Raw genomic sequence first — 26,043 nt, 5'->3', positions numbered from 1 at the left:
GGTCGTCTATAGAAAGCACCATATGTTTGAGTCAAGAGTTTTGGGGCCATGCATCATTCACCTGGCCAGGTAGAAAGAACATATGTGGTGTGACATGGAACCTTTTGTCTGCTTCAGCTGAATGTGCACCACGAACTTGCCTGCTGAGCGTGCAGGCCTTCGTCAAACATGGCCCTGCGCCTCCAGGGACAGCTCCGCCCAGAGCACGGGTAGCACTCTAGACCAGAGCACATTGGCTGCTCAACCAGAAGCAGAGGAAGAGAAAACACTTTTCTCTGTGTTGTCTGCCCTGGTTTGAATCGTGCACCTTCACGGGGCTGATTGCTCCCACCAGCTTGCCTCAGACCATTCCTTTTCCCACATAGGATTCTGTCAACTCAGCGGTGGTAAAATACTAAGTAATGGCATGTGCAAGAGCCATGCGGGGAAGTGTAACTTCCAGCATATGGTGGGTACAGGTGTACGATGGGCTGCCTCGTCACAATGCAGGGCTGTCCAGGAGCAGCCTTGGCATGGGAGGCGAAGAGCAAATGGGAGCTTAGGAGGAAGTCCCCTCTTCAACACGGTGTTGCCCCTGCTGACCCATTTGCAGGTCTCAGGGCCTTTGATGATGAACGGAGGGAATGTCGAGAGCCCTACGGATAGGAACTTCGTCGTTTTCCGTGGTGCGCTCCATGTCTTTGTATGAAAGTGAAGAAATAGAGGAACCCACGTTCTTGACCACCTTAAATGTCTAAAGAAGGGCAAAGTAACAGCTGCCTCTTGTGCCTACACTGGTTCTCATCTGATGACTTGTTTTTCACCCTAGCCAAGGACACTATTCTTAACACGGATTTAGGCTCCCTCCGGGGAAGATAAGGCCATGGCTTGAGAGCCCTAAGTCGCCTCTGGTCTTCAGCCCTGGGAGTGGGGAACAGGAGATCAGTAAATAGTCTCTGCAGACTAGCACAACTTTTGTTGTTGTTGTTAACGACTTACTTGATGGAGCCTCGAAAGCCCTCCGTTGTGTGTGTGCATTGATTTTGTGTGGCCGTTCACCGGGTCGGCCATCCCCATGGAGCTCTCATTCATTTCTGTGAAGAAGGGTGGTTTTGTCCTGACAGGAAAATGGACCAGACTCGTTTCACATCAGCTTGTCTAAAGTGCCCTGAAACTCGTAGGATACCCCAGAGCTACTTGTCGGGAGCGCCGGCTGGTGTTTCTCCTCCTTCCCCCTTTCCTCCGAGGCACGATTTCAAAGCCAGTTTGGGGTAGAAGGAAGTTGATGAAATAAATGGATACTCATAATGAAGAGAAAAATATTGCTTAAAATTCATGTTGCTTTCTCCAGTGACTGAATCATTTATAAAGAAGTGAAAAGAAAAAGAGAGGAAAAAAGCTTTACTTTCACTTCCATTCATGTTAAACTAAGAAAAAAGTTAAGTTTAAGGAAGATCCATGTAGCCTAGATCTAAAATGGTTTATTGTAATTAAAAAAAAAAAACCCTTTATGTTAAAAACAGATTTAAGAGCATGAGTTTGGGGTGCCTGGCTGGCTCCGTCAGTAGAGCATGCGACTCTTGATCTTGTGGTCATGAGTTCAAGCCCCATGTTGGGTTGTTGGGTGTAGAACCTCCTTAAAAAAAAAAAAAGCATGAGTTTAATCTATTATACTAGACTAGATGTTTCTCTATAAAAATAATATTTATTTTTATTAAAAAAGGATATTTTGTCCCTCTTAAGGTCAACCAAGGGTCAGCTACAGTTGGAAAAGACTTCACTCTGACTCCATCTAAACTGATTCAGTTTGACCCAGGTACGTTTCGTGTCTACAGTTTGTTTCCTGTCTTTATAAGAATGTGTGGAGATCATGGGGACCTATTTCAGTCACTCTGAGAGAGATCAGTTTGGACTTGAGGTTTTGTTCCTCATTTTTCACTTTATCACAAGTGAATATTTATTTAAAATGAAACGAAAGATCATAACAAATAAATAAAAAATATCAAAGCAAGCACCCAAAAAATCCAGAAAAGGGTGTCATCTAAAAAATTATTTGGGGACACCTGGGTGGTTCAGTCAATTAAGTGTCCGACTTTTGATTTTGGCTCAGGTCATTGTCTCAGGGTTGTGAGATCGAGCCCCAAGTTGGGCTCTGTGTTGGGTGTGGAGCCTGCTTAAGATTCTCTCTCTCTCCATCTCCCTCTCCCCCTCCCCCTCCTAAGCCCCCCCAAATCAAATCAAAAAATTATTTGTAATCCTAACATAAAGCTGAGCTAATTTGATTGCCTCATACTTTGATGGAAATTTTCAGAATGATATTCGCATGAGGCCATTTCGAAATGATTTCTCTTGGAACAGGTTGAAATGAGGAGATTCCAGGGAAGAGTAATTAGATAACACATATTTTGCTTTAAATCTGTGGAAAACATTTTGCCAGGTGCAAAAGGGAATATAAATGTATGGTGCCTCCTCTCAAAGGTGTTCTATCATGTGGGAAATAGAGACATGAAAACAACTCACTAAGAGTGCATCAGGACCCAAAGATGAGCCATGGTTCTGGCTAAGGGGAATCCTGGAAAACTTCCCAGAGGAGATGGTATTCTGAGCAAGTGGAAGAAGGAGGAGGAGGGGATTCAGGGTGAAGAACCAACACACTTTTGGGGAACTGTGCTGGATGCCCTGAGTGGGCGCCACACCTTCCTTCCCTGGCTTCGGGAGAAGGGACAGGTAGCTCTTCACTGCATGCATGGTTCTCTCTTTCCCTCTGGTCTGGGATGGACATTGATCACCCGTCCAGGGGCAAATAGAAGAGGCCTTGCGAAGCAGCCAGGGCTTGTGGCTTTGTGCTCTCCTGCAGAGGAGGTGTTCTGCAGTCTGAGAACATTCCACCAGGTCACAGCTCTTGCCATTATCTGCCACTGACACATGGTGGTTCAAGCAAAGGCAAAACGAAGTGGCCTAAGTATCCTCACCACTCCGAAACCGACAGCCTTATGAGTAAACATAGAAAAGAAAGGCCTTTCTGCCATTCACCACAAGCAGCATGATGCTTTGTCACTAGTTTAGTTTGCTAACGGGCCCTCACAAACTATCACAAACCCAGTAGCTTAAAAACAGGAATTTATTTCCTCACAGTTCTGGAGGCTACAGGTTCAAGATCCAGGGCTCAGCACAGGGTTGATTCCTTCCGGGGGCCGTGAGAGGGAATCTGTTCCATGCCCATCTTCCATGCTCTAGTGATTGGCTGGACTCTGGCATTCCTTGGTTTCTGCTCTATCTACACCAGTTGCTGCCCTTGTCCCCACATGGCTTTCTTGTGTATGCGTCTGTGTCCACACTTTCCCTTTAGAAGGACACCAGTCATAATGGATTAGAGGCTCACTCTAGTATGACTTTATCTTAACCAGCTACATGTGTAATAACCTTATTTCCAAATAAAGTCACGTTCTGAAGTACTAGGAATTAGGATTTCAACATAAAGATTTTGAGTACCCAATTCAACCTATAACAATGAACCTTAAATTTGACACAAAACTACCCAAATGTTCTGATTGGCCTCCTTCCTGTGATATTTACGTTTCCTGACTCGTGTAAGTTGGTTCCCCAAGTGACCATAATGTATTGGTGTGTTTACCCACAAGTTGCTGCAGGCTCTTGTGTTCTGGTCAACCCGAAGATGAAAGCTTTGGGCGCATTTGCACTGTGTATGCCCCTTTTGTATTTCATGTCAAGGCGGTTCAAACCTTTCCACTTTGGAAAGCCAAGAGTCTTGGTCATATGTCGTCTTTATTATTTGAGGCCTGTTTGTCACAAGATCTGGAGTGATCGGGACTTTCGGTAGATTTCGAGCAGCCCGCCAGGTGCTCCGTTTGGATTGATAGCAACTAGGAAGTATCACACTTAGAGGAGGCTCTGAAATCCACCTCTCGAAGGTTCCACCGGATAAGATAAAGGCCGATTTGTCTAGAAGAGTTTACGTGCTGTTTCGAGTAGATACTGATGACTCCTGGAGGCTCTAACTGGTCATGATTTCAGGGATTATTTAGACTTTTTAAGAAAAAAAAGCTTACAAGCTTATTGTTTTGGAATTGATAAACAGAAATGGTTTCATAAGCTGAAGCCTCATTTTAGAATATTTTAAAGTTCCCTGTGTTCACAGGTCCTGTAAATGTTTATTTACTCCCATAATCCTTGCCTCTTCTGCGTCTGGTGTCCACACCCCCACCCCCATCGCTTTTGCCCAAAGCGATCTGTTTGTTTCTTCCAAAACAGAGCCTCGGTGATGGGCAAAGAAAGAGTGAGAAATCAAAGACAGTGGGATATTATAAGGTTTGAGAACTTTGGGGAGGGTGCTGGAGAGAAATGAGTAACTTTTCAGTCTAGTCTAATGAGCTACGCCCTGCTGCCAGTGTACTGAACCCCAAACTAATCCTGCCTACTTTGCATTCAGCTATTGTGACTGATTGAGTCGAAGTGTAAATATTCTTAAGAAAATGATTGTTTTCCTTTTAAATATGTGTTCTTGAAAGGTTTGCTGCTTTCTTAACTGAGACTAAATCATTCCGAAGAGTCAAAATGTTTTCCAAAGGAACAGATCTCTAACATGGCATTTACTAAAAAAAATTTGAGGAAATGTCTTTCAATAGTGAAATCTGCTTTGCAGGAAAATATACAGTAATTGACCCACTCTGTAAAGTGGGGTATGTCTGCATAAAGTGACACCTTTTCTTCAGCACCTTTTGTTTTATGGGAGACGAAGGCTAGTTCAAGCCTTCTGAAATTGCTTATAATCTCAGTGATTTAACAACTACTTTGCACCTTGAAAATGGGAGAGGAAGGAAAAAGAAAAACCCAGAAAGTTCTTACTTCCAATCTCATTAACCTAGAAAAGTTGGTTCTATATGCACACCTGGTAGGCATAGAAACAAAATTGAAATGCAAGCAGACCAATCAGAAAATACTTAAATGAAATTTGGAAGAGATTTGCTCTAACCATCTGGTTCCTATTCCACGAGGTCTTGGAAAAACTTAAATTTGGGGGGTGGTGGGAGGAAGAAAGGGTACTATATTTTTAAAAAATGAATCTTACAATAAGAGGGCAATTGGTTGGGACTTGGAATTTGTGTGTGTGTGTGTGTGTGTGTGTGTGTGTGTGTGTGTGTGTGTGTTTGTGTGTGTGTGTGTGTTGGAGTTTTATTTGAATAATGGTTAACTTTTTGGGCTCTGAGAGTCAAAACAGTTCTTTGAACATTAAACTTCTTAGTATTCATGTACTTTCTTCACTGTCTGGTCTCTTATCCCTTCCTGCCAAATTTATTACAGCAGCTGCCTATGTGGTCCCCCTACTTCTAGCCTCTTTGCCCATCTTCCTAGGCCCCTAAATCTTCCTGCATAACACTGAGATTGATTTTTCTAAGACCTCCATTTTCGAGAGTCTTCTCTGTTGCCTATGGTTTAAAGTCTGAATCCAGCCACCTGGTGTCCAGGGCTTTCTGCAGCCTGGCCACAAACTGCCTTTGCTTTCTTAACATCTCCTGTTCTCTGGTGTGAGCTCTGTTCCAGCCAGCTCATTCGCTCAGCCTTCCCTGTTCAAGGCCTTTGCTCAGCTATCTTCCTGCCTTTGCTTATGCTGTCTCCCCACTCCCTTCCTCCAAAACCTCCCAACTCTGGAGCCCACAGACACATAGCGTTTACCATCTAGTCTGTATCTTTAGGCAGCTAGTCATACATAGCCTTGTATAGTGGCCCTTTCTGGTATTTACATCTTGTCTCTTCAAAGAGGTTTTAAATTCCTTTATGTCAGGGCATGCTGCTGTTACACCCCTGGTGTTCTCCATCCCATCTAAAGCAAAGGTAAGTACGTAATAGATACAAAATGTATATTTTGGTAGGTCGATCCAGCCATCCACGAGGTGGGAATTATATGGCATTTTATAAAGTTAGGTGTTTCAACTTCTGATTTTGCGAAGACTAAGAAAGTAATTGATTTATAGATTCAGTTGATACTGAAAGCTTCACAAACCAGCTGTCAGCCTGTTTTTTTTTTTTTAAATAAAATTATTTCAACTACACTTAATTTTTTTCCCTGCAGCCAGGAGTAGGATAAGTGAACAGTTTCATCTTTCCATTGCATTCTGTGGGGGCTTGAGGAAACGTTGATTAGATCATGAAGTCTGTATGTGACATATCTTGAAAAAAGAGCCTGTCATATAGATGGCATGGCACGATTGAGAGGCATAAATCTGCCGCAAACAATGTGCAGGGAGAAAGGAATCCAGATCTGCAGAGGAGAAGGCTAGAAAAAAAATGCATGACTGCTTCTCTAGATGGGTTTATGGGAATAAAAGCCCTCAAAGAGCCACGGAGTAAAAGTTTTCAAAACAGTCCTAGCAAGCTAAACCATACATTTGTTATCTTTTTTTCCCCTTAAACTTGAGCCTTCTTTCTCCACTACACAGACTTTTTTCCCCCCACCACATTCTCTTCTAAACAAACTAAGGAGCATATCCTGTAATCCGCATCATGGAAACAGGTCAGGATCAGACAATCTCACAAGTTTCTTCCAGCTTTAATATTTTGTGTTTTGGGGGTTGCTTTGCGTCCCATCTTTGAGGTGACGGATGGCTGGGGCTATGTCTGTAACATCAAAACGGTTGGGTATTAAGTTCACAAAGTTGCTGTGAATGAAGCTTGATTGTAACTCCGTGAGCAGAGCAGACAGAAAGAGAAAAAAAAAGATGGGCTCGGTCTATTTCTAAAACCCCCAGCCCATAAATTCTCTCGAGGAGGATATCAAATATGGAGTATTACATCATTAGAAAAAGCATTTGTGGGCTAGGAGGATCTCAGGAAGTCGAGCAGCCGATGGAGGCAGCTGTCTTTAGAAAGCAATCATTTCAAGGGTTCCATGAATAGCATGAAGTACCATCCAATAATCACTTTTAACTGTCTGTACCAACCTCTTAAGATTTTTGAAGCGATTAAGATTTTAAGATTGCTGTACTTGTTTATTCTTAAGGAGAGAAGGGGCAGGTCTGGGGGCTGGGGGGTTGGAATAAGTCTTGGATCTCATCTCCTAACCATTTTTTTTGTTCATCCCGTGCATAATGCAGCTTACTTTTTTGTTACAGTGTTTGCATTGAAATGGAATCATCATTGTCCAGGAACAAATGTGGTCTTTTAATATTATTTGGGAGAACAGCAGGACTTGAGTGAGTTGCTAACAGTACAATAGCTCGCTCAGGCTATTGCAGCCTAGCTGTAGACATGTTAATTAATATATTTCTCTGACACCTAGGTGATTGAAATAGCAATTAAAGAGTAATTAAAATGTTTACTTCTTGTAGGAATGTCAACTAAGATGTGGAATATAGCAATTACCTATGACGGATTAGAGGAAGACGATGAGGCCTTTGAAGTAATTCTGAACTCCCCTGTGAATGCAGTTCTTGGCACAAAGACAAAAGCTGCAGTGAAAATTTTGGACTCAAAAGGAGGTATTCTTTTGATCCTCATCTTGAAATCAGGAGCGGTCCTGGCGCTCTAGCTGCTTGCTTTCAACAGCCAATGTGCTTGATAACGCCTTCAAATCAAAATGCTTAATTTCTTGTCAAGAAAGCAACCTCAGTCATGTTGTAGGCCCTTTATTCTGGTTTCTGCTTCATGTGGTTTTCCTCCTGCTAAGAACTAGCGTTTGGGAAAAGCAACAAGTCAGTGGCATGGTTGTGTTTTTTTTTTCCTACCCGTTTGTTGTTCTCACCAAGGGGGAAACAATGTTGGTGAGAATCTATCGGCAATTATTTTCCCCCAGAGTTTGGAGGGCTGTAATTATCTTCCTCTGTTAAAGAGAGCTCTTAATGCCGCAAATCTGAGCCCCCACTGTAGTGTGACCAGGGAAATTCTAAGAGAGGAAGGAATGGGAGAAAAATAGATGTGAAAGGTACAGCTGGCTAGGGGAGTCAGGAGCAGCTGGGGAATATTAATGAATAACCTTGGGTTGCAGAGCCAAGTAGGTCCTGGATAGTATATGCAAAAGAGCAACCTGCGAGCTGAATAAGAAAAACCGAGCACAGTCCTTGGTGCTCTGATTTTTTTTTTTTTCTGTCAAATACTTTCTACTTAGGTGTTTATTTAGGGTTTGACAAGTGGCCAGTTACCATGCGCGGACCGAGACCTCTGCTTTTACACATGTCACGCCCCGTGGTACCATTTCCCTACCTGAAATCCACTCTCACCTCTTCTCTTTCCTACAATGAAAATAAACACTATCCCCTTGCCTTTGTGATACTCATGTTTCCACAACATCTTTCCCTACGACATTTGCCGCCAAATTCATTTCTTTTTCAGTAGAATTTTCTGGTCACGGTAAGTACATAAAATACATGAAATGCCCACTTTACACGTGAAGTACAAAATAGCCAGGTGAGGCTCGTGGGTTTAGATTTTTGTCTTACTGATTGGAAATGTTTCCAATAGAAGTAGCTGCATTAAGATTTACTGGCTCTTTGTTTTGTAACCGTTGAATGCTAATTTTTATGACTGTTACTGGATTTCACTTCTTAGAACAATTCCAGTGTCTACCTCTAGGAGACCGGGGTGGGGGGGAGCACTTTGCAGTGTTTACGGAATGACACTTGTTCAGTGAATAAACCTGAGGAATGCTAGTCCATGGAGAGAAGTGAGCCAGTTTCCCCAGTGCATGGTCTGACTATAAAATTATGACAACGGTTTTCATTTGTGGTTTGTGAAATCAATTTTGTGACTTTATAACCACCTCGTGGAGGTGCAGAAGGAGAGCTCTCCTGCATGGAAACGAATGAAGAGTAAAGGAGTTTCTGGCAAATGGCAAAGAGGCAACATCTGGGGGGGAACCATCCATCTAAGTTTAATGACAAGCTGCTGCAGGGGCTGTGTCAATGTGATCACTTATGCGTTGGTGTACAATGAACGGACCTGCCATCTTTCATGCCCCCAGGACAGTGCCATCCTTCATATTCCTTCAGCCCCAACAAGCACAACGCACGGGAGAAGGCCATTTGGCACCCGCTGTCCCCAGGGTCTTCCTCACCCACCACTGCCGGTTCCTTTCATCTGGAAAGAAGACCCTTTCCATCTTCCAAGCGGCCAGCAGTCACTAGGGGAGACACCCAACAGGGCTTTGAGTCTCCAGATCTTTCTCGCATGAAGCTTAGGACCCAGGGGAATGGCAAAAAGGTAAGGATGGGGAACTTCTGCCATCTGATTGGAGTACACTGTAAAAGAATAAAAAAAATATTAATAAGTTTTCTGAAACACTGAAGAAGCTGATTCGCATAGTGAATGGGAGCCATGGTTCCTTGCACAAGCGTGCAATCCCCGCCCCTTTTTTTAAAGATTTTATTTTTAAATAATCTCTACACCCAACGTGGGGCTCGAACTCGGGATCCTGAGATCAAGAGTCCCATGCTCCACCAGCTAAGCCAGCCAGGCGCCCCCATGCAGTGCCTTTTGTATACAGATATCATAATACTGCCTACTTCCTTAATTTGTACTAATTGAGGTGATGGGTGTAATGACTCACCCACATGATTTCTGCTTTACTTCCTTTTGTGATCAAAACAGGTAGGGGATAACCAGTGACCCTGGAACAGAATGAGATTAAGTGATCTACTTGGGTGTGGAAACTGTGGCTTTGACCTTTTTAGCATAGGATTCTAATTAGGCATACTCTCATGAGTGTGTGTGTGTGTGTGTATGTGTTTTCTTGGACCTCTTGCACTATAGATATACCAAGAAAATAAGGATGTCTTTTCTCCGTAACTGAAACTATGAATGTATGAATCAACACTGGTAAGCTGTGATTAGGTCCAGTGATTTTAAAAATTGTAATTATTTGAACATGGAAAGTCTTAAGTAACATATGTTTTAACATTATTTCGACACTAACAAGATCTTACTGAAAGGGTTTTACCCTGTTGCTAGTTACTACTCAAGCCAATTTTGTTCATATTTTGTCCTTTGTTGATTTCAGGTTCTTCCATCATCTGTTTATAGAAATGGAACCGACATCATCTATAACGTAAGCATAGTCTGAGAGAATCACTAAACTTCTTGTATTTATGGACGCAATATATTTAGTGAAACAGTTTTTTTAAATTTCTTCAGTATTTTTGTATTTCTCTTAAAAGACTGTTTTGGCATTTGTTTTTGAGGCTTGGGTGGTCAGGGGAAAAAAAAACAACCTTTTATCTTTTACCTTTAACCCCATTTTTGAATGGCTCATTTTTCCAGCAAACGTTTTTGTTTGCTATCTGGGTGTTCGCTTTCTCTTTATTGCTATTTTCTGGTTTCCTGCAGTATCACGGAATGGTTTCCCTAAAGCTGGAGGAAGAGGACGGTTCTCCGTCTCGCAAAAGGAAGGCCAAAGCGTCCGTTATTAGTCAGCCACAAAAGCCAAGCAAAGCGGCAGAACTGCCTCAGGCTGATAAGGTGGAATCCACAACCAGCTCACACTTCCCCAGACAGGTGGGAAAATCTTTTTACATGCTATTCGTCTTACAACAAGCTGTTTGCTGGGCCATAAAACAGCCTGCAAGCTTGGGGATCGTTCGCTGAACACAAATGCTACCTAACAAATGAAGATCTGAAGGGGGTGATTGTGCGATCAGCTTCCTAAGTTAAGTCAGAAGTCAAATCTGCATTACCTCTTCTTCCCCTAGGACCCGCTGCCCTCATTTCCGAAGAACTGCACACTGGAATTAAAGGGACTTTTCCACTTCCAAGAAAGCCTCCGAAAGCTGTATAAGTGTGATGGGATTACGTGGAAAGCGTGGAGCCCCCAAACCGAGGTGGGACACAGGACGAGCAGCGAGGTGTCTCTGCTTGCGCTATGCGCTGTGATAAGCGGATAGACAGGAAATGATCTGGCAGTTGGTGCTACAGCCGCCTGCCCTCCTTACACTTTGAAGGCAAAGAGGAAAATATGGCCCAAGGGGTGTTTTACAAATCACAAAACACGTTCGTGAATCGATACAATTTAAGGTGTTTACTCATTTTGTTTAATCATCAGAATGTCGAAAGTATAAAATTGAAACAGTGCTGACTTCAGTAGTGTTTTCTGTAAAAAGCCATCACATTCCTCAAGGTGGAGAACTGGGGTGAGGGCTGACGTGCTTTCTGGTGACAGAACTACTCGAGTCAGGTGAGGGGACTCACGGGACTCTCTAGGCTGACAGCAGACTCTAGATGGGAAAGCCCATTGTGATGTGGACGTGGACAACTGTATTTCAGGAGGCGGAAGGTATTCCCTGCCCAGCCGGGTGGCACCATCACTCAGGCTACTGCCACTCCCTGATCACAGAGCGGAAAGGCACCTGGAACAGAGCTGCGCGAGCTTGCAAGGAACAGTAAGAAGCCCTCTTTCGTATTGAGTCATGTTTTCTTTCATACTGTTCCTCCCTTTTCTCATGCAACTGCACGGTCACTCGTTCATCGGAGCCTTGAGGGTCTAATATCTACTTGGCTTTGTTTCAGGAACCCCAGGAGAGTTCTGTAGTTCAGAATGGATTTGAGATCAACCTTGATAATGTATTTTGACATAGCTCTTTCTGTGAAGACTGTTCCGTTGCTGAAATTCTGTGTTATAGCTTCTCTCGGTCTTTTAGAGAAAGTCAGAGGAGCTTTTCTGAGTCAGCAGCCTTGCAGGTTCTATCATTTTTTTTTTTTTAACTAAGTAGGGATTCCTGCCCGCTAATTTGAAAATACATAGCAATGAAAGGTCTTATAGTATCAGTCCTACAGCAATGTCAGAGACAGTGATGATTATGGAACCAGACAAGTTGGATAAAGGGTCGGTGGTTAATGGAACACTTAGTGAAGGATGACTTGTGGTCAAATCATGACAACAAAATTTATCTAGCCCAGAAGGACTCTCAAAATGCGTATGTATCTATCCCTGACCACCCCCCCTTTTTGACCACCTGGATATTATCCAGAACAATGCAATTAGACTAATATGCCCCATGGCTGGAAATGGAGACTAGAGAAATCCCTGGTGAATAGCAGTCAGATCTTACACTTCATCAAATTCAAAAGGTTACGCTCACCTAAAAACACTGTTAGGAAAGTGAAAGGGCGAACCACATTTGGCAAAGCTCATCTCCAATTGTCCATCTGATCCAGGTCTTAAATCCAGAAAATACAAACAATTCCTATCAGTCAATAACAAAAAGACGACCTGATTAAAAACATAGCAAATGACTTGGAGACTTCACGGGAAAAGGTACATAACTGGTCGATCAGCGCACCACCGTTAGGCATCAGGGAAGTGCAGATGAAAACCATAAGGAAACACCGCTTCACACCCACTGTAAAATCACAGAGACCGACAACACCAAATGGAGTCCTCGTATATGCTGGTAGAGTGTAAAATGGTACAACCACTTAGTAGAGCTGTCGTACATTTACTGTGTGACCTTACCTCTCTACTCCTAGGTTTTACCTGAAAGAGATGAAAATATATGCTAAAGGGGCGCCTGGCTGCCTCAGGCAGGAGAGCATGTGACTCTTGATCTTGGGGTCACGAGTTCAAGCCCCACGTTGGGTATAGAGCTTACTTAAATATATAAAACTTTAAAAATATATGCTAAAAAAGACATTCACAAGAATTTCATAGCACCTTTTTTTTTTATATATAATAATAATAGCTTGCGTATGGGGCACCTAGGTGGCTCAGTCTGTTAAGCAGTTAAGCGTCTGCCTTCAGCTCAGGTCATGATTCCAGGGTCCTGGGATTGAGCTCAGCAGGGAGTCTTCTTCTCCCTCTCCCTCCCCCTGCTCATGCTCTCTCTCTCTCTCTTTCACTCAAATAAATAAATAAAATCTTTTAAAAAAATAATAGTTTAGGTCATTTGTCTTATTCTTGTTGATTTATAAGGGTTCTTTATATTTTCTCTATCAACAAAAAAGTAGATAAATATTCTTTTTCTGATAAATTATTTTATGAATGATAAAATGGAATGAACTACTAAAACCTCCAACAATGTGAATAAATCTCAAAAACACATAGAGAGGAAGCAACTCAACACAAAAGAGTGCATATTATATGATTTCATTTCTATGAATAGGAAAAACTAATTTATTAGTTGGTGTTAGAAAAACAAAAACAAAAACAAAAACAAAAACAAAAAGTTATCCATGGCAGGGATTGTAGGGACTAAAAAGTAGCATGAGGTAAGGTTCTAGAGTGATGGAGATGTTCTTTGTCTTGCCCTGGGTGGTTGTTACATGGGTATATAAAATTGTCAAAATTCATTGAATTGAATACTTAAAATTTATGCATTTTACTGTATGTAAATTATAACTAGATTTTTATTTCTTCTAAGATTTATTTATTTTAGAGACAGAGGGTGGGGTGGGGAGGAGCAGAGGGAGAGGGAGAGAAAATCTTGATCCCACAACCCCGAGACCACGAGCTGTGCCACAACCAAGAGTTAGACACTCAACCGACTGTACCACCCAGGCGCCCCATAACTAGATTTTTAAAGAGCTAATAAAATATTTTAAAAGTCTGTGGCACCTGGGTGGCTCAGTCGGTTAAGTGTCTGCCTTCAGCTCGGGTCATGATCCCAGGGTCCTGGGACCAGATTGAGCTCCATGCTCAACGGGGAACTTCCTTCTCCCTCTGCCTCCTCCCCTCTCTCTGGCTTGTGCTCACTCGCTCGCTCTCTCAAATGAATAAACAAAATCTTTAAAAATATATATGTTTTACGTCTTTTAAAAAACTGGTCAAATCAACCACCCTTTTTCACTGATGCATTTCATGTCTTAAGTATAAAGAGTACTATAGAGGTTTATCAGTGGCTTTCAGGTTTTCGTTGACGAGTGGGTAGAATAAGTAAGTTTAACTAGTTTTTTAAATTTTATAAATAATTATTGTTTAAATACATATGTTTCCATATTGCTGTATGGTAAGGGACAATGAAGACATTCTTCCACCCAAATAACTGGGTGTCCTACTTATTATTTAAAGTTTGTCTTAATGCATTGATATCAGGTAGGAAAAGTGGTTTCGGTCTTTTTTCCCTCTTGAGGAAAGAGTTCTGGTGCGGAACGAAAAGCTCTCTGATTTAGCAAGAAGATTGCAACATGTTTCGAAGAGGAGGGTGTGGTGTCTAGACTGACAAAAATGAGGGAGAGTACGGAAGTGCAGTTACACTCTAGCCAAGGTTACCAGATCAAATTGCTGCTGGGATGTGTTGGTAAATACAGGTGCACAGAGCGACAGAACCCCAAACCTCAAGTTTGAAGGCACCCTTGTTGTTCATCTTCCAGTGGTCCTCAAATGACAATGCAGATAACTCTGCTGGCCTATAATGAAGCTCTAGCAGGTTCTTCGTGTTATGAGAGAAGTAAAGACAACGTGTATTGAGCGATGTCTTTCCATCTCTTCGTCAATGTCGGCACCAGGTCACCAAGTATCTTTTCTTAGAAGGACTGTTCTTTACTCTGATATTTTGATCTTTTCACTCTTTGGTGTCAAAATTCATTTCTTTTGAAATAATGGCAATTTGTAATAATATTGATATCCTCATGGTGACCAACCTACATTAGTCCCCCAGTGTATTTTTATTTTATTCATCTGTCTAATTGCAGCTGGGTTTTAATGAGTACAAGGAGTAGGAAGACTAGTTATGTATCTATTAATCTTGTCATAAATCTATTAATGTTATACAATTCCCTCACCCCAGTAATAAACTTGAGGCCCAAATTAATTTGAAGGTCTAGCTACTGCCTCATGCATTGGACCTAAGATCTCATCTGCGACCTGGGGTTAAGCACGTTTACACCCTGACCCTTTTACAGTAGCTTGACCTAGTTCCACACGCCTCCTTGCCAATAACGCCTTCCTTTTATATCACGCTGTATAGTTTACAGAATTCTTTCACCTACACTAGCTTATTTGATCCTCCCATCACTTCTGTGAGGGAAGCACGTATTATTATCTACATTCTACAGATAAAACAAGAGAGATTTGGGGAAGCAAAATCACTCAGTTGTGGACTTCACTTCTATTATACTCTCTAAAAGAGCTCCATAAGGATCGGGGCTATCTCGTGTTAGGTGAATTGCCAAGCACACCTATTGTTAACTTTGTGTTGAACTAACCTAAAGTAGGTTCCAAAACTATGTATTAGTATTTTGTATCTTTCACAGCAAAGACCTACTATGATTTTTACTAAATTATGGACCCTAAGTTTCTTTCGGATTGGAATCAAAGTAACCTTTCAGAGCAAACGTATAATCAGATTCTCAGTTTATAAATTCATTCATTCAGCAAGAATTTGAGCACTTACTGTACTGGAAATGTCTAGACCGGGCTGCATCTTGAAGTCTTACCTCCTGGTATTGGCTCAATAACCCAATAACTAAACCATTCTTCATTCATCAACGAGCTTCAGAGAAATTGACACCATCTCTCTCCAGATACAGCTGTCCTGTAGAGCAAGTCTTTATTAAAGATTTTTTAAAATTTATTTGAGAGGCAGAGTGACAGAGAGAGAGAGCATGAGCAGGGCGAGAGGGAGAAGCAGGCTCCCCACTGAGCAGGGAGCCTGATGTGGGGCTCCATCCTAAGACCCTGGAATCATGACCTGAGACAAAGGCAGACACTTAACCGACTGAGCCACCCAGGCATCCCTATGGCTCAAGTCTTTAAACCCTGCATTTTATATCAGTAAGGTGTCATACAATCCTGACAATTCCTTCCCACATCTCCTTCTCACAAAGCTCTATCAAGAATGTGAAAGTCAGTGGGGCACCTGGGTGGCTCAGTGGGTTGAGTATTGGACTCTTGGTTTCAGCTTAGGTTGTAATTTCAGGGTCGTGATCTCAGGGTCATGAGATCGGGCCCTGCATCAGGCTCCCACTCAGTGGGGAGTGTCCTTGAGATTCTCCTTCTCCCTCCGCCCCCGCCCCCGCTCTCTCTCTCAAAGTAAATAAATAAATCTTAAAAAAAAAAAAAAAGCGTGTGAAAGTCTCTAAATTTAAATGGCAGCATTTAGCTTTCATTGAGTTGATGTCTCTGGACCCAAATGTGAATCATGTGAGTTACAAGCTCTATTTGTTGATTGCATACGGGAGAACATAAATGGTATTTAGAAATAGTATAAATAGAAGAATATTTTGTGCTAGAATAACTATTACGAAATCTATTATAGGAGTGACGGAAAATTTCCATCTCCCCAATCAATTCAAGGGTATTAAAGATCGTATCTAGCAGATGAAAACATGGTATTATAAGCAGGCTCAGAAGTAAGTTGTTCATATTATTTTGAAGTCATTTTGGTAAACTCTAGTCTCAGAGAATTATTTTAAGCTCTAGAACTGTGATTTCTTTTGAGATATAAAACTGAGAAAATGTTCAGAACAAAAAAAGTTTTTAGGGACAACTGGAGTTTTTCCATCTTATTTTAGAAAGAGACGAATTATGTATCTATCAGTAATAAAACGCTTTCAAATTACACATTACTTGTTTACCAGATTGGTGCAGAACTAGGAACATCTATCAAATACCATTTCGGATGGTATTCCAGGATGTGTAAGAGAGGTAAAGAAAATATATATGGTGTGAGATTTTTAAAAATATCATAAAAAGCTTTTAATTTCCAAATTTTATTTAGAAAAAATGAGTATGAACATTTGATCTGATTGTATTTGTGTGATACTTCAGTGTACTGTGTTTTGAAAGGACGAGAATGATTACCCCAAGAACAGTTAGCACTAGTTACAGACATTTCCAAAAATGACTAGCGGCAAGTTAAAAGCAAACTAAAAGGAGAAAGAAAAGATCTCCATTTTCCTTTAGTTCAGTAATTCTAAAAGAAATATTTTTGGGCATCAGGGTCACCTCTTCGGTATAATTTTTCTCGGAACCCCGAGACCTCCTCTACCAGTAAACATGTTTTTACCATCAGATGGGCCTCCCTGCCTTCCTGGACCTTTCAGGTTTATTGTGTTTTTTTCTTCTCCACCCTCTTTGTCTTAAAAACAGATACTCTTCATCTATATCATACACCTGAATCTAATATAGCCCTGTATGTTAACAATACTGGAATTAAAATAAAAAACTTAATTTAAGAAAGATATATATATAAGGAAGAAAAATGGGTATTCTATGAATTATCAATTCTTTCTATGATAGAACATTTATAGTTTCAACATTTTACAAACTGGATATTTACCTTCTCATGAATTAATTTTAGGAGATGGTTTTAGATTTTTCTAATTAGAATTAATATTAATATTCGTATGTTTTTTATCTGGTATCAGGGATCATTATTCAATTCTGGGCTGTGTTTCCTGGGACTCTCTTCCCTGACGATTCCTTACAGAGGGTCATTTGCAGCACCAATGTTTCAAGAACAGCAAATTTTGCTTTCCTCCTTGTCCCTAATCAGATTGCTAACTCAACTCAATCTTTATCTCCAATCTCCTTTCCTCTCCATTGGTGTTTTATTATTTTTCCAACCCAGAGGAGCTAGACTCCTAGATTAGGTATTTCTTGAATTTACATATTGTAATCTCATCTGCTCATTTCCTTAGGCAGTCATTGTACATTTGGTAATTCTATTATTATAAATCATTATCTATAAAACCATTTTGTTTTCCCACAGGAGTGTCTGGAACCCCTGCTGGCCTGTCCTTAAAGAGTTACTCTGAAATAGATCTATACTTAATCAAAACATTTCAAAGAAGTAGATGTTTATTTCTTTAACTAGAAAAATTAAAGTTTCTGTTTTTATTACTACATTTTGAATGCCTTCAAATTTCAGAGCTGTCCAAAGATTTTTATTTATGTGTTTCTGTATTTTATTTTTATCTCTCTCTATATATAATCTACATCTAACATTCACACTATTTGGTGTATATATGGGCATAAAAAAAGGAATATTTTTGTACAAGGATCAATACACCAGTGCCTAAATGTTTCTTTTATAAATAACTGTGGTCTAACATGTTACCTATCCTAAACACAGCTATCTTCCCATCTTGCTCTTTTGGGACTTTTTGCTTCTTGGAGAGACAAGAAAAGAAATCAAACTTGTACTTGACCAGCTAAAATGGATTTTACAAAGTCTGCTTTCACGATAGTTTCAAGAATCTTAAAGTGGGAGAGGTGTTAAATAACCCTGTTGTTTCCTAATGATGAAGGTGAGGCTGCAGTTATAGCCATAAGGGAATTAGGGGCAGAGCAGGAAGGGAACTCAGATCTCTTATGCTCTGTTCAATGCACCATATTGACTGAGACAGCCCCTCAAGCCTTCCCTCAGCCTACATATAACACACATTTGGTATTCTGAGTTCTAAACCCTCAGCACGTTAGAATTACCATATCGAATGGGAGAGGAAGGGAAGAAGTTGTGCTGTCCATCTACTGTGACAGTCAGATAGGAGATGACAGTAAATAATGAGGTCAGAGCCAAGTCACAAAACCCAAATCCAGCAGCCTGAGGACATTCAGAGAAAGGTAAAGAGACTTATGTATCTCAGAAGTCCTAGAAGTCAGCACTGCATGATAGAACAATAAAGTACTGGTTTTAGTGGGGAAAAAATCATTACAAAATGGATAAATTATATTCACCATATGTGATCTGGAAAAGCAGAGAAATGGATCTGAAGTTTGGAAAGACGTAGGTGAAATGAATAAAATATCAATGGATATTAACCAGGCAAGGTCATGATGACTTTGTTTCTTGTTTGAAACATTCTGTATTAAAAAAGAAGAAGAAAAGAAAAAAATAATCATTAGCTTTTTACTTAAAGCATTTTTAAAGAGCTTTTAATGGGCACCGTTGGGGAATTAGAAATAATTAAATAATCCCTTGTGTATGGTGATGGGATTGCAAATTGGTGCAGCCACTGTGGAAAACAGTATGGAGGATCCTCAAAAGATTAAAAATAGAGCTACCAAATGATCCAGTAGTTCCACTTCTGGGAATATATCTGAAGGAAGCGAAACAGTATGTTGAAGGGCTATTGGCACCCCCATGTTAATAGCATGTTTATTATTTAGAGTAGCCAAGTGTCCTTCAATGGGTGAATGAATAAAGAAGTTGTCATACACGCACACGCACACAGAGAGGAATATTATTTAGCCGCAAAAAAGAAGGAAATCCTGCCGTTTGTAACAACATAATACTCGTTGAGTTTATGCTAAATAAAATAACACAGATAGAGAAAGACAAACACTATACGATCTCGCTTATATGTAGAGTCTTAAAACAAAACAAAAACACAAACTCATAGAAGAAAAGATCAGATGTGATTAGCAGAGGCCAGGCATATGGGGTGGGATAGTTGGATGAAAGTGGTCAAAAGGTACAAACCTTTGGTTATAAGACGATTAAGTACCGGGATGTAACGTACAGCATAAGGAGTACAGCCAACACAGCTCTGTGGTATATTTGAAAGTTATTGAGAGAGTGAATCCCAAGAGTTCTCATCACAAGGAAAACAATTGTCTTTCTTTCTTTCTTTTTTTTTTTTTTTTGGATATTTAAATGAAATGATGGATTCTAACTAAACTCATTGTGGTAATCATTTCACAACATGTGTAAGTGATGTCATTATGCTATGCACCTTAAACATCAAAGCAATTCTATTTGGGGGGGTATTTTTATATATATTTATAGGAACATGTGCTTTAACTTCTACACCACTTACGAAGTTTTGACAGCGAGACTATGCTCATTTCACCGAGGGCAATCAAAGGGTTGCAATTATTGGTGTATTTGATTAAATACACCAAGCGCAAAATGTAGGCCTCCAGTAATTTTACGTGAATAATTTGGGTTACTTTACTGATCAAATTAACTGGATGTTTGTCAAATGTATGCCATTTAGAGGTAGACTCCCTGTGAGAGGAGTAATATTTTGGCATTAATTTTTATAAATAGGTAGTTGCTGATGTTTCCAATAAGATGTTTAAAACCAATTGAATTTGTGCTTTAAAGCTCAGATAGTATTAAAAAATCTCACTTTGTTTGCTGTCACTGATCCCACCCTACAGATAGTCATTAAAGTCAAAAAAATAGAGTATTCAAATCCTGGAAAGTTCTTTCTATATGTATGCTTTTTTTCTATTTCAAACCGATTTGATTTCTGTTATGAATTTCCTACCAACAGGAATGTGGGACTCCTTGTCACTGACACTGTCCTTTTTGTTTGTTTGCTTGTAGTCACCTGGGCAGCCTTGTAACGGTTCTCTCCAGGCAGCATATGCGATGGCTCTGGGACATCAGTGGAAGAAAACCCTTTTGGATAGGCAAGTGTGTGCGCTGTATTGGGGAGGGAGACGAGAATATTAAGAGGGCATCACCCTCCATGGGCCAAATAATTGTGGCTCGCGGTAGCAAGCAACAGTTAGGTGGTCGGACAGTCTGTTTTTTCTTTTTTGGAGGGGATGCCCGGCAGACAGTCTAGTCTGTCTTTTAAAACTCATCTTGAGGCGACTGGGTGGCTCAGTCGGTTAAGTGTCTGCCTTTGGCTCCAGTCATGATCCCAGAGTCCTGGGATCCAGCCCTGCATTGGGCTCCCCGCTCAGCGGGGAGTCTGCTTCTCCCTCTCCCTTGGTCCCTCTCCTGCTCGTTCTCTCTCTCTCCAATAAAGAAATAAAATCTTTAAAAAAATAAAAAAATACTTAAAAAAAATACTAAGGGATGTGGTTTGGTTTAGAGGTAAGAGAATTCAACAAATGCTATTTCTTTTTTTTTCTTCTTTTTTAAAGATTTTATTTATATACTTGAGAGAGAGAGCACACAAGAGAGAGAGCACAAGTAGGGGTAACAGCAGAGGGAGAGGGAGAAGCAGACTCCCAGTCACTGAGCAGGGAGCCTGATGTGGGGCTTGATCTCATGACCCTTAGATCATGACCTGAGCCAAAGGCAGCCGCTTAACCAACTGAGCCACCCAGGTGCCCCTATTTCTGAAAGTAAAAAATTAGAAATAGCTGTAAATAGGGGATAGTTAAATAAACTATGGTATAGCCATATGAAGGAATATTTAATATTTAATGCTTTTGTAAGGCATTGAATATTAAAGACATTAAAGTGCTTTATGTTTATTATTTCATCCAAGAAATATATGTTAGAGGCATATTATATATAAAATGTGTAATGTATTTGTGACAGGGTGCTGAGTAAAAAAGCAGAGTCCACAGCCATATGAAGCACAAAATAATTTAGAATAAAATATTTATATACATGTGATATATACATATATGCATATGATATACACATAGACATATATAAAGAACTATGCCAAAGAATTAGAAATGTTTACCTCTATTGACAATTATAGGTGGATCGTAATTTTATCCCTTGTTTTCTGACGTTTTAATATCTTCTTCAATTTTAACAATAATACAAATCTCTTCAGATTCCATTTTTAGGAGAATTCTCAGGGCACATCAAAGTCAGTATTTTCACCATCTGTCCCGGAAAGTATTGGATTTCGGGGAACGATAGTAAACCCAATGTTGGCTTCTCAAAATCTCTATAATACTTAGTACATCCCTAAATTCTGAAATTTTTTGAGAGTATTAAGTTAAAGCTGGAGGAGATGTTTTCTCTGCTCCCACAGTGACCGATTTCAAGGCTCTATTCCCTGAGTCCTCTTAGGCATAACATCTCCTGACTAATAATGCAGGGAAACAATCCAGAAGGGGATAGTAGTTAATTTTATTCTACTCCAAAATATTGAGGGAGAATCACGGGGAAGGTTATAGGCTATGCAACTAAGCCTCTTTTCCTGGTTAAACATGGTTGGGAGATGTCAGATCATGCTCTCTCCTCATTGTATTGTTTTGTTTCTACTATGAAGGAGAGTGAGGAGGAGGAATGTTTCTTTAAGAAAATTTACAAAAGCTTTGCAACACTAAAGTGCAATTTGTAAAATAGCCAGTGGGAGTAGCGAGGCAAGTTGAGAAAAGCTGCTTTTTGTTGGAATTATAGCAGGCTGAAAAAATCTTACGTTCCAGACTAAAAATAATACCTAGTTAAGCTACTTTCAAATATGAAAACCAAGACATTTAAATAGCGAGGTAGAGCAACAGGAGACAAGAGTGTGCCGGTTTCCCTGGGATAGGAGTTCTGTCTGTAAAAATAACGTGAGTATTAATTACTGCTTGCGACACATGTATGTATGCCATGCACTTGACAGGCATTCTCTTATTTACTACTTAAAACAGCCCTTGATATACTATTTTTATTCCCATTTCTTAGATGAGGAAACTTGAACTGGGAGTGGTTAAGCAAAGATGCTTAACTAGTAAGTGGTAGATCGAGGATTTGATTTGCATCGGCCTGACTCCAAAGCCATATGTTGTTGTTGTTGTTGTTTTAATTTTTTAATTCTAATTTTTAAAAATATTTTATTTATCTGAGAGACAGAGTGAGAGAAAGAGAGAGAGGATGAGTGAGGGGGAGGGAGAGAGGGAGAAGCAGGCTCCCCGCTGAGCAGGGAGACTGATGATGAGGGACTGGATCCAGGACCCTGGGATCATGACCTGAGCCGAAGGCAGACACTTAACTGACTGAGCCACCCAGGCGTCCCTCAAAGCTATATGTTCTTAACTGCGTTTTAGGATTCCCAGGTCCTATTCTGTGTTTTAGTATGTAGGCTCGTGTTTATATGTGATTACTGAACTTAGAGCTATAGACCATAAGCTCTTCCAGCATAAGTGTAATATTGGCACATTCTTTGGTTCCTGTTAGGTTTGAATGACCAGGTGCGTGCTGGCCACTGGAAGTGGATCGGCGGGGAACCTGTCACCTTCACCAACTGGAGGAAAGGGCCCCCTCAACGTTTAAAGCCTGGCAAGAACTGTGTTTTGGCTCAAAAACAAGGGAAATGGCAAACACAGGACTGTAGGAAGGGCAAACCTCACAATTATGTGTGCTCCAGGAAACTCTAAATGTAACTGGCCTTACAAGTGCCCACTTGGGATTTCTCACCTATTTATTTACAGGATTTGTGCATATTGTTCCATACAAAGCAAGGTGTCATGACTGACTTAGTACGTTTTTTTATCATAGTATATGAGTGATTCTATCTAGTAAAAAAGGAACATTGAAGAATAGTTCCAGGAAGATTGATCAATGAGTATTTGTATCAGGAAGAGATACAATTCTTACTTCTCAGTGCCTTTCAAAATAAATGCCTAAAGCATTATATGGTACAAGATTTGCTTATCCTAGGATACTCCCACCCTGACCCCACTCTATATCTGAGTCCAGACCAAGTTCATGGTCCTTGGATTTTGGGGTCCCAAGACCTCTAATGAGTCCATTCTGGAATCTGCTCTGCAGGGGCTTGTGCCAACTCCATCTGAGGAGAGCCAGCCCTACCAGCTCATTAAATCACAGGGGACTGCAGAGGGTCCCTTTGTCCTTTGGAGCCCTTTCGAATGTGAAACCTCAGATAAGAGGCTTGTGGATGAAAAAAGGAGAATTCTCTGTGGTGGAAAAGGAAGGCTTTTAGATGGGAGAAACTTGCAGACGGAGGCTCGTTTGCAAAGCTCTAGTTCAGGTAAGAATTCAGAGGCTACCTGTATGTCAGGGGTCTACCTATCCCCACTCATGAGACAGATCTCTTTTTCCAGTAAAAATGTTGGCATTGTATCTTCCCAGAGCTGATGATTACATTTCCCCCGGCCGTACAGATTCATGAGAAATTTGAAGTAACGTGAACCTCTCTTTTCATTTGGGTATATGGTGCTGACTAACGTTTCTCAAGGACATTTGGAATAGAGTATATGTGAGTGATGGTTAGCACCTGGAAGAAAAATACTGCTTCCTCACAAGCGTCTCAATGAACTATGTTGATGAACAAAGAAAAATAATGCTGAAAGCAGAGCCCTTGAAAACCTATATTCTCAGAATGGATTTTGAGATAACTGAGCCCTTACATCTCTAATATTTCTAGAAATGGCATGCTAACCTGATTCTCTAACATAAAGGTCCCTTATTAATTTATAATAGCAGCTGAATGAAACATTTTTGTACCAGTGAAGCGTGTTGCAGCCTTCCAAGAACTCCCTTCTGAAATCAGGGTTTAATTACAGGAAATTAGAAATTTTTTTCTGAAGCATTTGCTCAAAATTTTCCTCTTTTCATAATCACTGAAAAATACAGTTGTGCCAAATGTAACTTGCTCTATGAGTAATTCAGAGTAATTTCAGAGTCAAAATGGGGTTACCAAGTAGACTAAAGCTTTGGTGCACGCTTTATTAGAATAACACATTCTGTAAAACTAAAATAAACGGAAGAAGTTCAGTCCAGTTTCTGGATATAAAACATGACAAGCTTGTTTGATTTCTGCCCATTTATCAGGATTTTCGGTATTAGAAGTATTCACAAAGAGAAGTGGGGATAACATTTAGGCATTCCTACCTCTTACTTAAATTTAAAAGACATCGTGGCATTGGGAGTCTCACGTAGGTGTCACAAGTAGGCTCTGGACTGATACAACATACAGGTCTCTCATACAACACAAGCACTCTCTGGTATTTAACCAAAAGATGCAAACCCACCCTCCATACGAGCTCCAATCCTTTCTGATCCACTAGTCCCTCCTGCGTGGGAAGGTGAGTTGCCAGATAATGTGGCGAAGAGCTGTTTACCTATGGAGTGATATCCTAGGACGGAAAGTAAAGGTTCAAGAAGTGAAGAGTTCAGGAGCCACTCCCTACTAGAACTCCAGAGCTGTGGTAACTATTTAAAACTGGGAATCCAGCACCAGGGCTGTTATGAGAACCTGGTCAGCATGGTAGATTTCATTATACTCGTCGGCAACGACAATGGTGTTTAAGTGTAATTGCAAATGCTAGCACGAAGGGAGAATGTTGTGATTCTTGTAGCAACTAGATATACTAGGATAATATTTTTAAATATTCCTGATCATAAAAGCACCAATCAGGTTCTAAAATGCAAGTAATTGAATGAGGATACAAACAAAAATTCAGACAAGTTGGGGTGCTGGACAATATTCATCAAAACTTTTATTTCTTATGAATGGGCTTTGACTCAGGGAGAAAAAGAAGTAAATGATTGTCATCTAAAATAAAAGACAGGGGTGCCTGGCTGGCTCAGTCAGTGGAGCATGCAACTCTTGATCTCAGGGTAGTGGGTTCAAGAACCATATGGTGTAGAGATTACTTAAAAATAAAATCTTAAAAAAAAAAAAAGGAAATGATGGTCGTGGTTCTCTCCCTAGGTTGGTTACTGTCACCTGTCAGTTTCCGGTGGGAGCAGGAAGGAAGGAAATGGAATGATGGTACAATGGGAATGGGTGATTAAAGGAGAGGAGAGGGGAGAGAGGAGAGAAGGATTGAGCAGGGAGAGATGGGACAGATGGTAGCTAAGAACAAGAGCATCAGAAAGAAAGACCTAAATGACACCCAGCTCTTCTCCCCAGATTTGAATATCGACTCAGGAAAAGCCCCCTCTATCCAAGGGCATCAACTCAGCTAAGTAGCGTATAGCTTTTCAGAATCCTGTGATTTTTGCTCTTTAACCAAAACATACATATGTATCTAGCATTTATTTTGCTGAATGTAAACTTAAAAACATATGATAATTATTTCATCTTCTTCCAAGGAGTGGTAAAAACGAACCAGGTGACATTTATTTACGTTTCTGTTTTTGTTTATTTTTAATACAGCCAAAAAGAACATGCACATATTTTCATTAGCACTATGGTTTGTATAATTCAAACCAGGAACTGGTGCTGATTAATTTTTGCAACAAGGCAGCCTATTAAATGTACTGTCTGTAGCATTGTATCAAAATTAATAAAATAAACTTATTTCTACTTCTGAACTACTGTTGCTTTAGTTTTTCACATTTTATATTTGTTCTATCCATTGTAAGAAGGGATGGAAAAGGAAACTCAGAGCGTCTTTTTTATCCTTGCTGTTTAAATCAACCTTTACACGGCTTTCATCCATCTACCCAGCCACCCAGCCAGCCAGCGAGCCATCCATCCATCCGCCATTCATTCGACGAATATTATTGAAACTCGAGTGCC

The 26,043-nt window shown here is 40.5% G+C and overlaps 1 protein-coding gene across 1 annotated transcript in view; it reads left to right on the top strand.

Moving 5' to 3' along the window:
- The window catches only part of FREM1 (FRAS1 related extracellular matrix 1), a 139,777-nt gene extending 113,942 nt beyond the window's left edge, over positions 1-25,835 (top strand). Inside the window, exons 28-36 of the mRNA XM_008689835.2 lie at positions 1,723-1,795; positions 7,326-7,475; positions 8,954-9,192; positions 9,989-10,036; positions 10,315-10,482; positions 10,677-10,805; positions 11,248-11,363; positions 20,196-20,281; positions 22,731-25,835. Of these exons, the coding sequence (XP_008688057.2) occupies positions 1,723-1,795; positions 7,326-7,475; positions 8,954-9,192; positions 9,989-10,036; positions 10,315-10,482; positions 10,677-10,805; positions 11,248-11,363; positions 20,196-20,281; positions 22,731-22,930 (1,209 nt within the window). The 3' untranslated portion in view covers positions 22,931-25,835. The remainder of the gene's footprint in view (positions 1-1,722; positions 1,796-7,325; positions 7,476-8,953; positions 9,193-9,988; positions 10,037-10,314; positions 10,483-10,676; positions 10,806-11,247; positions 11,364-20,195; positions 20,282-22,730) is intronic.
- Positions 25,836-26,043: the final 208 nt, after the last annotated feature.

This window comes from Ursus maritimus, unplaced genomic scaffold (genome assembly GCF_017311325.1).
Source record: "Ursus maritimus isolate PB19 unplaced genomic scaffold, ASM1731132v1 scaffold_17, whole genome shotgun sequence".
NCBI lineage: Eukaryota > Metazoa > Chordata > Mammalia > Carnivora > Ursidae > Ursus > Ursus maritimus.
This window is presented reverse-complemented; position numbering and strand designations above follow the sequence as displayed.